This window comes from Mastomys coucha, unplaced genomic scaffold (genome assembly GCF_008632895.1).
Source record: "Mastomys coucha isolate ucsf_1 unplaced genomic scaffold, UCSF_Mcou_1 pScaffold16, whole genome shotgun sequence".
NCBI classification, from domain to species: Eukaryota; Metazoa; Chordata; class Mammalia; order Rodentia; family Muridae; genus Mastomys; species Mastomys coucha.
In genome coordinates this window covers 92,831,215-92,846,119 of record NW_022196898.1, presented here as the reverse complement: position 1 = coordinate 92,846,119, position 14,905 = coordinate 92,831,215, and the positions used below count along the sequence as shown (strand labels likewise).

General features: G+C 41.2%; 1 protein-coding gene across 5 annotated transcripts in view; it reads right to left on the bottom strand.

The window, feature by feature from the left end:
- Positions 1–14,905, bottom strand: part of Col24a1 (collagen type XXIV alpha 1 chain) — a 264,470-nt gene that overhangs the window by 49,412 nt on the left and 200,153 nt on the right. For all 5 annotated transcript variants that reach the window (XM_031375746.1, XM_031375747.1, XM_031375745.1 and 2 more), the window contains 2 exons: positions 9,968–10,021; positions 8,345–8,452 (listed from right to left, as the gene is read on the bottom strand). In XM_031375746.1, coding sequence (XP_031231606.1) covers positions 8,345–8,452; positions 9,968–10,021 — 162 coding nt within the window. The remainder of the gene's footprint in view (positions 1–8,344; positions 8,453–9,967; positions 10,022–14,905) is intronic.

Below are 14,905 nucleotides of genomic sequence, written 5' to 3'. Positions count from 1 at the left end.
GCATCAGCATCACCCAGCACTGAGCTGGTTCACCTTCCAGCATCACCCAGCACTGAGCTGGTTCACCTCCCAGCATCACCCAGCACTGAGCTGGTCTACCTCCAGCATCACCCAGCACTGAGCTGGTTCACCTCCTAGCATCAGCATCACCCAGCACTGAGCTGGTTCACCTTCCAGCATCACCCAGCACTGAGCTGGTCTACCTCCAGCACCACCCAGCACTGAGCTGGTCTACCTTCCAGCATCACCTAGCACTGAGCTGGTTCACCTCCTAGCATCAGCATCACCCAGCACTGTGCTGGACCACCTCCCAGCATCACTTACAGATTTTCATTAGAATGAGAGATCATTTCTTAATCCTGAACATTCTGAGCAGTGACCATGCCACTATAGTACGGGGAACCATGTGAGCCCCCTCTACTTAGGTCCTAGAACACAATCACAGGACTACCAGGGACCAGAGAGGACTTATCTATACCTGGCTCTTACATGTGTCTCCTTTCTCACTGCTCTGAAGAAATTAATATGGACCTTCCTATATCAAAAGCAACTAACCTCACGTCTGCACATCTCAGTCCGCCCAACAGCCCTGTGAACAGGCCGACTCTTTTCCCACTATGGACATTTTCGTTCTGGTTCCTCCTACTCATCAGGATCTTTTCATATCTGGATTCATCTAACCACAGTCAGGTTCACTATAACTTTTCAGGGAGTCTTCCATACTCAAGTTCCTACACAACCTGTCCATCCCATAATGCTTTATCACATAGTTGTTTTTTTCCCTTGCACTAAACAAGATTTAAAATTATCTGTTGTATCTATTTATTTATAGTCTAGTATCCAACCATTATATCGATCCATATTATCAATCCATAAATTCTGACTTTTGTTAAAGGTCAAATATTAAAACTCTTTTGCTGTTTTATGTACAGCCCCCAAGGTCAGCTTCTGTTACTTTATTATTATATTCTATAACTCCTCACTTGCCCTGGGCACTGGACAAACATTTGTGTTCTAAAATAATGCTTGATTAAGCAATTATATTTATTACTGTATAGAGAATATTGACTCAATAAGCCTAGAACAAGTACTAGGCCCTTTACTTTAAATATTTCACTTGACTATAGTAAAAATCATATAAATTAGGTATTGACATATTCATTTAATAGATGGTGTTTTGGATGATAAGTAGTAAACACAAGACAGTTCCCACACAAAGAACATTTCTCGATGATTTATACAGCTTTTCCTTTGAGCTTAACAATGTACAAGGTGCTAGGCATTCAACGATCAGAATGAAAGACCCGCTACACAAGAGTTTATAGTCTCCAGGGAAAACAACACAAACAATTGTCACATAAATTAACCATGCTGTGCTGGACAAAGCATCCTGAGGACACTGATGCTCTTAGCAGACGCGCTATGATTTAGAGTGCACACAGCAAGTACAGTCCGGATGAAGTCCTGAAAGGTTACGAAAATATTCACCATAAAATTAAAGGGAAAGGTGAAAGAGCTTTCTAAGCAGAGAGAACAAGTTACATGCACAGAATCAGGAAAGTGAGGAGAGAAATACAGAGAATGTGGGAGAGAAGGTAAGAAAAGCAAGTAAGCATGCATAACAGAGTAGAGCCTCATTGTGATTGTAGAGCGAGCATCCTTACAGAGAGCTAGGTGCTCTCACTGGACTGCCTGGTTTTGAATTCTGGTTCCCATGCTTGGTGACTGTGAGATCTTGGGCAAGTTCCTAGTCTCTTCGAGTACCTCTTCCTTCTGGTAATCTGAAGGTAATAGCTATATTGGCCTCATAGAGATTAAATAACTTAATATATAACCAGATCTGGGCTGGGGTCTGGCTCACAGTAAACATTGATAACTTAGATGTTACTATGCTTGAGTGAACAGTATGCATGAAGAGCAGGGTTCACTGTGAGGCTGGCAAGGTAAACAGAGGCTAGATACAGAAAGAACACCATTCCATGGAGTATGAGCTGTATCTGATGGGGTGGGGTTCACCGGAGATTCAATGAGGAAACCTCTATCCTTCCATAGATCTTTCACTTTGAAACTAATGAGCTGCCAAACCATCTGAGGGCGGCCCTGGAAGACATCCTAATGAGCAGGAATCTGTCCAACGGAAGCAGCCATAGGAAAGGAAGGAGAAAGTTCTAATGAGATGGATCCCTAACGGGATAATCAAGCCCTTCATGACACAGAGTTGACGGGACTTTTTGAAAGTAGATCCATCCACAGCAAGAAGACAGCATGCTTAATGAAAGAATTGCAGCCTCTTTGGAACCAAAGCTCTTGAGTAGAGTTGTGTCGTAAGTAACAGATGACCAGATGGGCGGCTGGGCTGCTGGTGCTCCTGATCAGGCTCCCATGGTGGTCAGGGATGGGCTACCGAGGGGCCACTTTCCCTTTTATCCAGTGCTGGATTCTCAGTGTTCTTTTAAAACAAGAAGCTCAGTGTGATAAATGCACATTAAACTCAGAGTCACCTGATGAATGGTAAAAATCAGGCCTGGAAGTGCTTTGATTTGTCCTAAAATAAGTTGTTAGTTACATCTCATTCCTTCCTTTCCAAAAGCCAGTTTTATTAGAGTAGCAATAAAAATTTTTAAAAAAAGCTGGTAAGGGTTCGTATTAGTGACAGATAGATTTATGATTTTTTCAAGGAAAAGTTTTTTCCTAAATGATTGAGGTACCATGTTTGTACAGAAGTCCGACTCAATGAAAACAGCGTGGTAGACTCATTTGCTACAGATGTGCTAAGCTGTCTGGCCTCGGAACACTGAGCAAAGGAAATTCACAAAGGCAACTTGAGCCTCCCTGAGACTATCCCTCAGCTATGGTCACATGACCTTGAAAAACACCGAGACTACAGAGTTAACATGCCAGGAATTCTGTAATTCTGTGGCCACATCAAAACTAAAAAAGGGGGGAAAAAGAAAAGAAAAGAAAAGAAAGAACATTGTTTAGAAAAACTAGGCAGTTGCGTAATGCTATAAACCCCAGAATAAATATTTTTCTAAGTGGATAAACCCGGCAGTCTTTAAAGGGGAGCCAAGGAACAGCATGGTGCCATGATTTAAATGAAGGCCGATGGGAGAGATGTCCTTATCCCTGGTTGAAAATACTTCAGGAATCTTCCTTGGTTTTAGCAATAATATTATTTCCTCTGATAGCATTAAAAAACCATAGCAGCTTCACCTTTGCTTTAACAATCATTCTCTTGGACATTACTTGTGCTAATGGCCAGGTAGCTACTGAAGACGTTAGTTTATTTAGTGTATTCTTTTAAAAAAAAAAAAAGCATTATGAACTCAATGTCATATAAATTGTTCTGTGGAGAGCAGAGGTATTTATGGAAAACATTTCCATCTTCATAAATATCCACTGATGTGCAAATCTTGGGATTACCATGCAGGGTCTATAAAGGATGCTAAACCACAGAGCTTATAGTTTTATTATATTAGATTTCTGTTTTAGAACATTACCTGTAAATATCAGAAATTGACACTGGATAATTTAAGGGGAGGGAAAAGACAATTGCAGCTCATATAATCACAGACAAACAATGAAAATCAGGTTTGAAAGTGTGACAATCGAAGGGAAGTCAGGAAGTAAAAAATGTGGACACAGAGACATGGACCATGCTCGATGCTGAGCACAGGGTGGCATTATTGACACAGCTATTGCTACTGACTATTGTGTGCTGAATTTAGTGGCTCCAGAGTGGGCTCCTCCTGTGCGGAGCAAATGAAGTTCTAAGTGATTCTGTTCTGTTGTCGGGAACAGGGCCATATCAAGGACCTCGATGCCCCAGAACTGTGAAAATGGTAAAATTGTCCCAGGCCAGGTTCAGAGGGATATTGACACTGCTTGTAGAGACTGTAAGCCATAGCTTCCCACCTCCCAGATGACTGCAGCCTAAGACTCATCCTCACCTACAGACAGAGACTTCCTTCTGAGCTAGACTAATCCTCCTCCATGCCTGCTGAACACATCAAATGTGCTGGCTTTCTTGGTTGATGTTTAAGCATTTCCATCAGAGGACGTGGCCCATCTGATCTCAGCTTTTCCATATGTGTCAGTTCTTTTGTTTGTTTGTTTGTTTGTTTTTGTTTTTGTTTTTCGAGACAGGGTTTCTCTGTAGCCCTGGCTGTCCTGGAATTCACTCTGTAGATCAGGCTGGCCTCGAACTCAGAAATCCGCCTGCCTCTGCCTCCTAAGTGCTGGGATTAAAGGCGTGCGCCACCACTCCCAGCATGTGTCAGTTCTTAAAGCCAGCAGATTGTGACATCCCATCTATTAATTGTCCCCTTGAATGCATAAAAATGTATTAAAGGATTGAAAAATACAAAAGTAGAAAATATTGAAGGAGACACAAAGGAAGACAATGTTTTTTTATGAAGCTATTTGATGTGATTTTGTTCTCTTCCTCTAAACCTCCAAAAATTTACATTGTAATGTTATGACAATCTAAATTAATTTATTATTGAATACAACTATCTCATAAAATGCATTTACTGTAGCCTAAAGTCTACAACAGCAGAGTCATGGCTTGGTTTCCACATTCACTAGCCATAATTCACTGTCTCACCAGGACAACTGCCTGGTTGCTCAGCCTTACTCATGCTAAGTGCCTTAGACTGGTGCAGTATTCTTTTGCCTGTTTGTGTGTGCATTTGTGTGCATTTGTGTGTGTGTGTGTGTGTGTGTGTGTGTAGGTGCATGTGTGCATGGGTGTGTTGCATGTGTGTGCATGTTTGCATGTGTGTGTGTGTGTGTGTGTGTGGGTGCATGTGTGTGTTGCGTGTGTGTGCATGTTTGCATGTGTGTGTGTGTGTGTGTGTGTGTGTGTGTGTGTATGCATGCATGCCCATAGGCCTGAGAACACAAAGTTGACCTGAAGATTGCTCTCCATTTTATTTATTGAGGCAGAGTCTCACAATTAAACCCTTGGGATTGTCCGTAAGGCTAGTCTAGCTAGCCACCTCCTTCTGGGAAATCCCTCTCTCTGCCTCTGAGATTTTAGGTGGCTGTCATGCTTGATTATCATACACATGGGAACTGGGGATCTGAACTTGGTCCTCACACTTGCAAGGCAGCTGCTTTATCGAGTGAGCCATCTCTCCCGCCCTCCATGCGACTTTTAGATAAATCCCTTACACATGTTTTCAGTGTACTTCTCTATGTTTAGCTATCTTCAGCTACATAAATAATTAATGTAGTGTTAAGATATCAAGACTACAGTAGTCAGAACTGTCTCATGGCATGGTGTACAAATAGAAGCTAAGGCCACACCACAGATCACAGGCTGTGGCAAGCTGCACAACTGTGGTTTATGTAAGTACAGGCTATAATGCTTCATAATGATGGAATCCCAAAGAATGAGCATCTCAGAATCCTGTCATTAAACAACAAAGAGTACACATGTTCATTTACGTGTGAGGTCATCCATCCTAAAACATTGCTAACTTCATTTTTTAATGGATTTTGGACTTTCTCTGTGGATAATTGTGTTATATGCAAATAAAGACAGTTTTATATCTCCCATAATAATCTGAATGACTTTTGTTTCTTGTTACTACTCTTGCTGGAACCTTACTATTTAGCTCAATCACCAGTACAATGCCGAATGTGTTTTATATTTATAAGAAGGAAAACTAAAATCTGTGATTATTTAAGGGCTCAAAAGGCTGTCTTACAAATTTAGAAGATTTTGTTATAAAGGGTACTGAAAATGTTGGTGACTGGATGGTCTAATTAAGTGCACTCCTCTTAAGAATGTGAGGAAGAAAGAGAGTACAAACAGAAAGTGCCTAACACCTGGTAGTCAAACTTTGTGGCAGTACGAAGAAGCGCCAGAGGATAGGGTCCTAGAGAAACATACATACTGGAGATGCATTTCACCATCTGTGTTAAAGGGATAGACAGTGATATGATAAGTAGAGCACAGCTTCAATGCGTACACACTTGATTATTAAGTCCACTATTCCTGCCATGAGAGCAACAGCCAAAGTACAGGCAACTTCTGCATCAGCAGAAGAAAACTAAGGTATCTATGGAAACCAGGAAAGAGGAACAGAAGGATAATGCAGGACAGGGGGATGGATGGAAGATGGAGATGCTCCAGGCAGGAAAACACTAGCAGCATTCTCTCCATGAGATCAGTTTCCCGCTATTTCTGATGCTTCTAAATACAGCATGAAGGGCACCTTAGAGCTTGTGTGGAAGAAAAATTAAGGAATATGAGGAAGTGGGACATTATTAGAAGATGTTATCTATCTTAAAATCCAATAGCACAATAGAAACTTACTTAAAAAATATTTTTAGCTGCATTAGGTCATAGCTTTCAAATAAGTAGTTCTTACTTATACAAGAAAATTAACTAGCAAGCAGAATATGAGCAAGGACAGACAGGCACCCGATAGCACTACCAGTAATCTGTAGACTGGCAATTTGAAGTCCAGATTCTACCGACGTGTTCAAAATGCATTGGAATTGCGTCTCTGAAATGGGAGTTCTGGAGAGATCCTCCGCAATAGAATCCAGGATAGTAATTTACTATCAGAGAAAAGGTAAAGGCATTTACCACTGGTTTAGTCTGTACATATCTTTGGCATGTTTAATTCAACATAGGAACCCACAGAATCAACCAAATATACCATGGCTTACTAGAATATGTTGGCATTCAACTGGAAAGCTTGTAAGTCTTGAGGACTAAGACTTATATGTTGAACTAAGAGTCTTAGTCGCGTCTCAGATTCAGAGCCAATTCCTAGACGAGAGCCTTCTGAGGGAAAGCAGAGCCTCCTGGAGGGGCACAGTGTACAAGTTATCTTTTAGACTGGGAAATCAGATGAGAGTCCTCTTGTGTGGTGGCTGTAGTACAATATAATGCCTCATTATATTCCAGCACCCGGGAGACTGAAGCAAACACTGGTTGAGTATCCAGCTACATGTTAAGATCCTGTTAGAAGGAAAAGGTGGAAGAAGAGAGGAAAAGGGAGAAGGAAGGAGAAGAAGAAGAGCAGGGAAAGAGGAGGAGGAAGAAAAAAGTCTTTAACTAGAGAGATACTGCTGTCAGAAGTCTATAAAATATTTGTTTCAATTAAATATTCACCCCAGATGTCACACCTGTCTAGGTCCTAAGCTGATGTTCTGATCTATTTTCTCCAAAATAAACAGAAACTTGTTAAAAGGCTCCTTCAAAATATCCATGTCTCCAAATAGAACCTGAGTATGAGTTTATTTCTGAAATGCTTAGATTGGATAAATGATTATTTCAGTTTTTTTGTTGTTGTTGTTTAGAAATATACGAGGTACCTTACCATAGTGAAGGAAGAGCATCGGTGTGGGCTTGGGTTTGTGTATGTCACCTTACCACATTTGAATAAACAACTAGGGTTGATTTATTACGTAAGAAAAGAGAAGCAAGTCAACGGATAACCATATCCAAATAGTGGGAGCTTCAAAAGCTCAGTTTTCCTGGGTGGTTGGAAGAAGCTAGCTACGCCAATGTTTCCCTAAATGACAAATATATCTGAATTAGGTCGGCACTGATGGAAACCTTTGTACTCACTCACAGTTGGGTGAAGACAAAGATATAGTTTGGAGGATCAGAGATGGCTCAGGAGTTAAGAGTGCTTACTGCATTGGGGTTCAGTTCCCACCAACCGTAACAGGTAACTAACAGCCTCCTATAACTTCAGTTCCAGAGGTTCTGATGCCCTCTTCTGAACTCTTTAGGTGTCTGAACCCATGATCTCTCTCTTTCTGTCTCTCTGTCTCTCTCTCTCTCTCTCACACACACACACAGTCACTCCAAAAAAAATACACAATTTTAAACGTTCTGATCGAATAAGGTAGAAATTCACATTAAAAAGAAGAATGATTTTCTATCATTGTATCACCCTTAAACGAACGCAGGAAATATCCACACGGTTCTTGAAAATACGTAGGACTGTAAAAGCAAAGGGGAAAATTATTCTGGGCAGAACCTACTTGAGGTACCGCCAAGACCGAAATGTTCCGAAGACGGTAGAGGACATTTGGTGAACACAAACATGGCCTGCTTACGGAGGCACTCAATGAACTTCCTTATACTTTTTTTTTTAAACTTTTACTTGTACAGAAATATAAGATGCTACTATAAATTACCCAAAAGACTATACCTACTGACATACTTGGAAATCATTAGTCCAATTCCAAGATAACTATTAGAAAAATGATTGGCTTAATCTGAACTAATACCCTAGCTATGACAGCCCAAGTCCTCATGGTTCTTAAAAAAGACACCTATGCAGAAGGGGCACAATACATGCTCATTACTCACCGGAAGTCCTTGTTTTCCCGGCAGCCCAGGCTTCCCAGGGTATCCTGACATGCCATCCACTCCAGGGTATCCTTGTAAGCCTTTTGGCCCAGGAAAGCCTGGAAGTCCCTTGATAATTAAAAATAATTTTGATTACAGACACACATTGAGCAGATGACATTTCTTGGTGTCGAAAAAGTTATATATTTCTATATTCTGCCCTAAGACCTAAGGCTATAATTGTGTAGAAGAACATTTGCTTAGCATCCACTAGGCCCTGGTTTCAGTCCAAGTACCCAAGAAAATATCCCCTAAACAAAAATAAAAGTGAGTAGCAATTTATTGTGGAACTTCTCGAGTCCCAGTGAGATTCCCTGATATTTGTCCCTGTGTCAGTCCATCTTTCTCTAGATGTCAAGAATAGATGCGAGATGGAGCTGTGAGCTGGGGGCATCAGCTGGAGGTATCCTTAGCTGGAGGCATCAGCTGGAGATATCAGCTGGAGTTATCATCAGCTGGAGTTATCATCAGCTGGAGGTATCAGCTGGAGGTATCAGCTGGAGGTATCAGCTGGAGTTATCATCAGCTGGAGGTATCCTTAGCTGGAGGTATCAGCTGGAGATATCAGCTGGAGTTATCATCAGCTGGAGGTATCAGCTGGAGGTATCAGCTGGAGTTATCATCAGCTGGAGGTATCAGCTGGAGTTATCATCAGCTGGAGGTATCCTCAGCTGGAGGTATCAGCTGGAGGTATCAGCTGGAGTTATCATCAGCTGGAGTTATCATCAGCTGGAGGTATCAGCTGGAGTTGTCATCAGCTGGAGGTATCCTTAGCTGGAGGCATCAGCTGAAGGTATCACCTGGAGGTATCAGTGCTTTCTGCAAATCCTTGTACCATGGTTTTTTTCCTTAAGACCAAAGAATATGATGCTCTTCCTCCTTTTGAGTCAGATAAACATGACTAACAATATGCCTGACAATCTTGTTTCTACTCTTGAGCAATTGGGCTTTATCTGTAGGGCCTTTGGTAGGAATGACCTTGTCCCCCTCTTTTGCACCAATACAGGCAAGAAGAAGCAGGTATGTACATCTTGCTGGGTGGCATCAGAAACAGCGTCTTTCTAATGAGCCAGTCAGCACATAACTACCCAGCTAGAGGAGGATGCAGATGCTAAAGTAAAATTTACCTTTAATCTGGGACAAAGGACTTGTTCCCACCTACCCCTAAGACTTTCTGCTCTAATTGCCAGGAGAATGAGGAGCCGAGCCCTCCAATTAAAAGCCAGCTCATGCCTTTTTAATTATACTTGAAGACTCTGACCTTTGTTACCACTTGCTTGGTCATGTTTCCAAGTTCCCTGTTTACAGTGGTTCACCAAGAGGGAGAAGTAAGAGCCCACAGGGAGGGCTCCGTAACTTGGAGAAATAGCATCCTCCCTTGCAGGGACTTGGATTTAGACAGCAAATTGGGTTTAGAGTTAGTGGTCATAGTTTGGTCCCTCTATGTTCCAACATGGGTTTGAAGTTTTTTCAAGGCAGTCTGATTTATCCAACATGACATAACTGGCCCCAAACTATTCTGTTTGCTAAAGTTGTCAATTCTGCTTAGAAAAACAAGGAAGACAAAAGAGGTCTGTTACTTACGGGAATCCCTGGCTTCCCAGAAGGACCGGGAGCTCCCCTTTTCCCCCGAGGACCCTGAAAATCAGAAGCACAGTTGTTAGTAGATAGAAATACAGTTACTTAAACAAGCTGTGGAAAAGAACAATGAGCCTGGAGTAGCACAGACGTGCACATAACTAACTAACTGCCTGTCACTGGGGTGGCCATTTAATTCTCCCAGGAGTTGTTTGTTTGTGGGGGTCGCTTCCTCATGGAGAATGGGAGAAATTGAACAGATCACGTATGAAATTCCCCCTTGAAACTCTATGACTTAAAAATTCAATCATAATTCTAAAACAGCACTGCTTTGAAAATGGCCTCACTTTCAGACAGGGTCCGTGCCTCCTTTTGAAAGTGGCTAAGTTCTAAACTCAATAGATTTTTTTATTGAATATCATGTATCATGGCATCTGTTACATACTAGGAATTCAAAGGCCAAGTTCCTGGTCACAAGACACTGTGTGGTGATGGACGTGAACCAAGAGCCCAAAATGTGCTTCCATGGAAGCACAAAGAATACACTTTCAAATAAAAAAATGCATATTTATTTCCCAAGGAACTGTTTGTTTTTCCATGTGTGAGATGTTTTAAGTCATAATTGATTCAACAGCAGCTGCTCTGCCAGGATAGTTAGAGACTCTGTCCTTGCAAATCATTCCATTGTTCTGATGATATGCCCAAATTATTTTCAGATGAGAACCATGGAACAACCTGGTGTACAAATAAGGGAAAGAACCGTATTGTCATTATCAGGCATGCTTCTCAGAGAGCGTCTAAAGTTCCCAGGACAGGACTGTTCTACCGTGGGATGGTAAGTCCTTAAGACAATCATGCTAAAGATGCAGCATAACGCGCGCACACACAAATAACAAATCTCAGATGTGACATCTCAGAAGAGAGCTTAAGCATTTGAGAAGTATAGAAATGTGCACAACAGAAAAAAATGGACATCTCCTGTAAGACACAGAAAGTCTAACTGTTTAGCTGAGCTTGTAAGCATAATCCCAGCAGCCAGGAAGGTACTCATGCAAGCATGGCTCACAAAGCTTCTTCCAGTCAGGCCACAGTCAGGGCCAGCATAGTAGGATTATAGCAGATGGGGGCCATTAGGGATGGCATGCCCTTTGGTGGGTGTGTATGCAGCATCCCTGAAGACTAAAGTCACTTTCACACTATCTTTCCTGACCATGAAAACCCAGAATGCAACTTCAGTCTTGAGAGGAAAAACAGCAGATGGGAAACACGGTCTGTCAAATGTGTCAAATGCAGCAGGTTCTAGAGTTTTAGAGGAGTTAGAGGGAGTTAACAAATTAGGTGCTCATCATTCAGCTCTCTACCTCCACATGGGATAGACATTTGGGATTCTCTTATAAAAAGAATACGAATGGGCTGGAGAGATGATTCAATAGTTAAGAGCACCAACTGCTCTTCCAAAGGTCCTGAGTTCAAATCCCAGCAGCCACATGGTGGCTCACAACCATCCATAATTAGATCTGATGCCCTCTTCTGGAGTGTCTGAAGACAGCTACAGTGTACTTACATATAGTAAATAAGTAAATCTTTGAAAAAAGAAAAAAAAATAAAGACACAGTTCAACTTCTAGCCATATTTTCATGTATGTGCTCCAAACACTCAAATAACAAAATGCAAGTAAGAAGGTTTGTGCATCGTTACATCAATTCCATTTGAAGACGATTCTTATGTTGAGGATTAGGTCAGAAGTTAAATGCTGTGTTCCAAGGGCACATCTAAAGGCTTGCCACAACTCGAACGCTCTCTAGACTTGGGTGGACATTAGGAAGTTTGATAGCACATGATGCAACAGGGAGTTCACAATGGCACAACACTAGGGCAACTTTGTGAACACTGCTCTTATGATGGAGTAAGTGTTGCGTGCTCCTCAAATTCATGCTGAAATTCTGACTGTCATGAGGAGGCATGATGGTTGGGCCTCTGGGACTCCTGAGGCTTTGAGAGAGAAGGCCTTGGAAAGGATTAGTGCTCTTCTGAAAGGGACTCCAGAGCTCTTCAGTCCTCTCTCTCCCAGTGAGGATACAGTGAGGATTCAGCATCCTCTCCTATAAAGGTGCTTTCTCAGTAAAACTGGACCATGCTGGTATCCTGACCAAAACCGGACCATGCTGGTATCCTGACCTTGGGCTCGGGCTCCAGAAACAAAATTGTGTTTTTTATAAGCTATGCACGCATGTCACTTAGTTGTATGAGCCTGGACAATGGGCTTCTTTGTACTCTATTATATTTTATTTTGAGAATTTTTACATTAAAATGTCTCAAAACTAGCACCACTAGATAGTTTCATAACCCAACTGAGACTTAAGCATTGCTAAATACCCGCCCCCCCCTTACACAGTCTAGTTTGTCCAGTAGGAAATTATATATGGCCTAAGGTGAAGGAAATACACTGCTGTGAAAGCTGTTCCTGGATGACTAACTGGGTTAGACACAGAAGAAAGGAGAGAGTCACACTCCAAGCAACACTCCAAATTCAAATATAATAAAAGTAGATGTATCCTGCGATGCCAGAGTTAACTTACTCTACTTTATTAAACATAAATTCTTCATAAATTCATGGATAGAACATCTGTCCTTACATAGGGCAGACAAATGATTCTTCAGGAAAAACTTGTCACAGTACATGGGAATTTGTGCTTTCCCCTTTGCTCAGACACATTGGAAAACGGACCTATCGGCCCACACGGTTCCATTTCAGAAGCCTTCCCTTCACGGGCTCTCCACTGGTTCTTTGTCTAGAGAAGGTGAACTAATTCTTATGGTAATAGATATTTTAAGGTACCCTATTAATTTAAACCTTGTTTTTTGTTTTTTTTTTTGACTCTTATTTTTAAAGAAATCTCAAGGATAGTTTTCCAAACTCTCCATTTGCTCCAACTTCCTTTGAGTGGTCTACTTTAGAAAGCAAACAGACTCAGAGCTTTATACATGAATTATTCACTCTCTCTTCTTTTTAACCAATTCACTAAACTCTAGAAGTTTGGTGTTGAGAGGAAAAGAAGCCCGAGGCTCCTAGGAACTTTCACTTATAGCTGTACCACAGTTGGAGTGCAGTGGAGTTTGTCCCCACCTTTTTTTTTTCTAGAGGTACCTACTCTCACATGCCCAGTGAAAAAAAAACTCATTGGTTAGTTAGAATTAACTGTATTTTAATTTACAAAATGTTTATAATTGATACAAGATTTCAAAGCGATAGCTTTGGTATAATAATGAGATACAAGATTTCAAAGCATAATGAGACCCAGGCAATTAAGATCCTGTTTCTAGTTCTGTTGCTAATTAGTTCCGTGATCTTGGGTAACACATAATCTCTCTGGGATTTACGTTTCTTCACTTCACAAACAAGATTGCTGTCCAGATGAATTTGGGGGGCCATTTCCAAATCTAAAAAACAAACTCAGAGCTTTGCAAAAACAAGATGACAGCAATTGGACAGGACTCCTCTGGCCACCAAAGGAGTCCTTAATGAATTATACATAACTTGTGGTTATTCTCGTAGCAATTAATGCTCGTATAAACTCTTAGAGGTCCTAAGTTGTGCTTGTGGGCTGCATGCACCAGCATGCCCCAGAGCAAGAGCAGCTATTTCCTTGGATCATAGAGAAGCCAAGGCATGGTGTCATCACCTGTCGGCTCCAACCCACAGGGACCGCTCACCAGCTCACTGGAAAGGCTGTCGTCCAATACGAGAATTTGATTTTCACTGCTATAATCTTAACAGAAACTAACAAGAACCGGAAAGTTTCTTCTTTAAGGTATATGTCAAAAGGCACTTTAAAATTCCAAGCATGTTAGGATAAGGCCTTGCAAGCATCCATATTCTTGGGTGGCAGGTAGCATGGTTTTATAGGCTTATAGTTTGTTCCACAATCTTTTCCAGTTTAGACATTAAAAAATGCTAAGTGATAATGAAAACCACCACATTTCTCTGCATTACTTTCCCTTAACCCAGGACAGTTATTAACACTTCACTATTTATTAATTCTTGTTTCCTTACTGTGCATGGATTTGCGTATGTGTGAGTACATATGTGTGTGCAGGTTCATGTGTGTTTGTTTGAGCACGTGCGTGAGGTAGCTAGAGGATTAACTGTGGGTATTGATCCTCAGGCTCGGCTCACTTAAAATACAAATTTATTTTACTTTAAAATTATGCATATGTGTATTTTATTTTTGAATCATCTGTGTGGAGGTATGCGCTCATATTTATGGAGCAGGTGCCCATGGCAGTCAGGAGAGGACATTTTTATCCCATGGAGCTGGTCTTCTAGGTAGTTGTGAAATGCCCAATGGGGTGTTGAGAACTGATCTTGGGTCCTCACAAGAATGATTGTTAAAGCCATCTCTCCAGCCTCTATCTACCCATTTCTTATTGACCTACAACTTTTTTTTTTTTTTTTTTTTTTTTTTTTTTTTTTTTTTTTTTTTTTGTTCTTCAAGACAGGTTTTCTCTGTGTAGCCCTGGCTGTCCTGGAACTCATTCTGTAGACCAGGCTGGCCTTGAACTCAGAAATCCACCCACCTCTGCCTCCCAAGTGCTGGAATTAAAGGTGTGCAGCACCACTGCCTGGCAACCTGCAACTTGTTAAGGAATCCCCCTGTCTCTGCTTGTTAGCAGTTTTTACACATGTCGGAACTTTTACAATATGGCTTTTGGGGAGTCTAACTCAGGTCCTCAGCTTTGCACGGCCAGTACTTTGTTGACTGGGCTGTATCCCTAGTTCCTAACTCTTTTTTTTTTTTTTTTTTTTTTTTTTTTTTTTTTTTTTTTTTTTTTTTTTTTTTTTTTTTTTTTTTTTTTACTAAGGAATAGATGTGATGTTACTATATGTACAACCTGAATATTTAAAGTGGCTTCTGTGCGACTGAACAACTATTGAGCATCTAG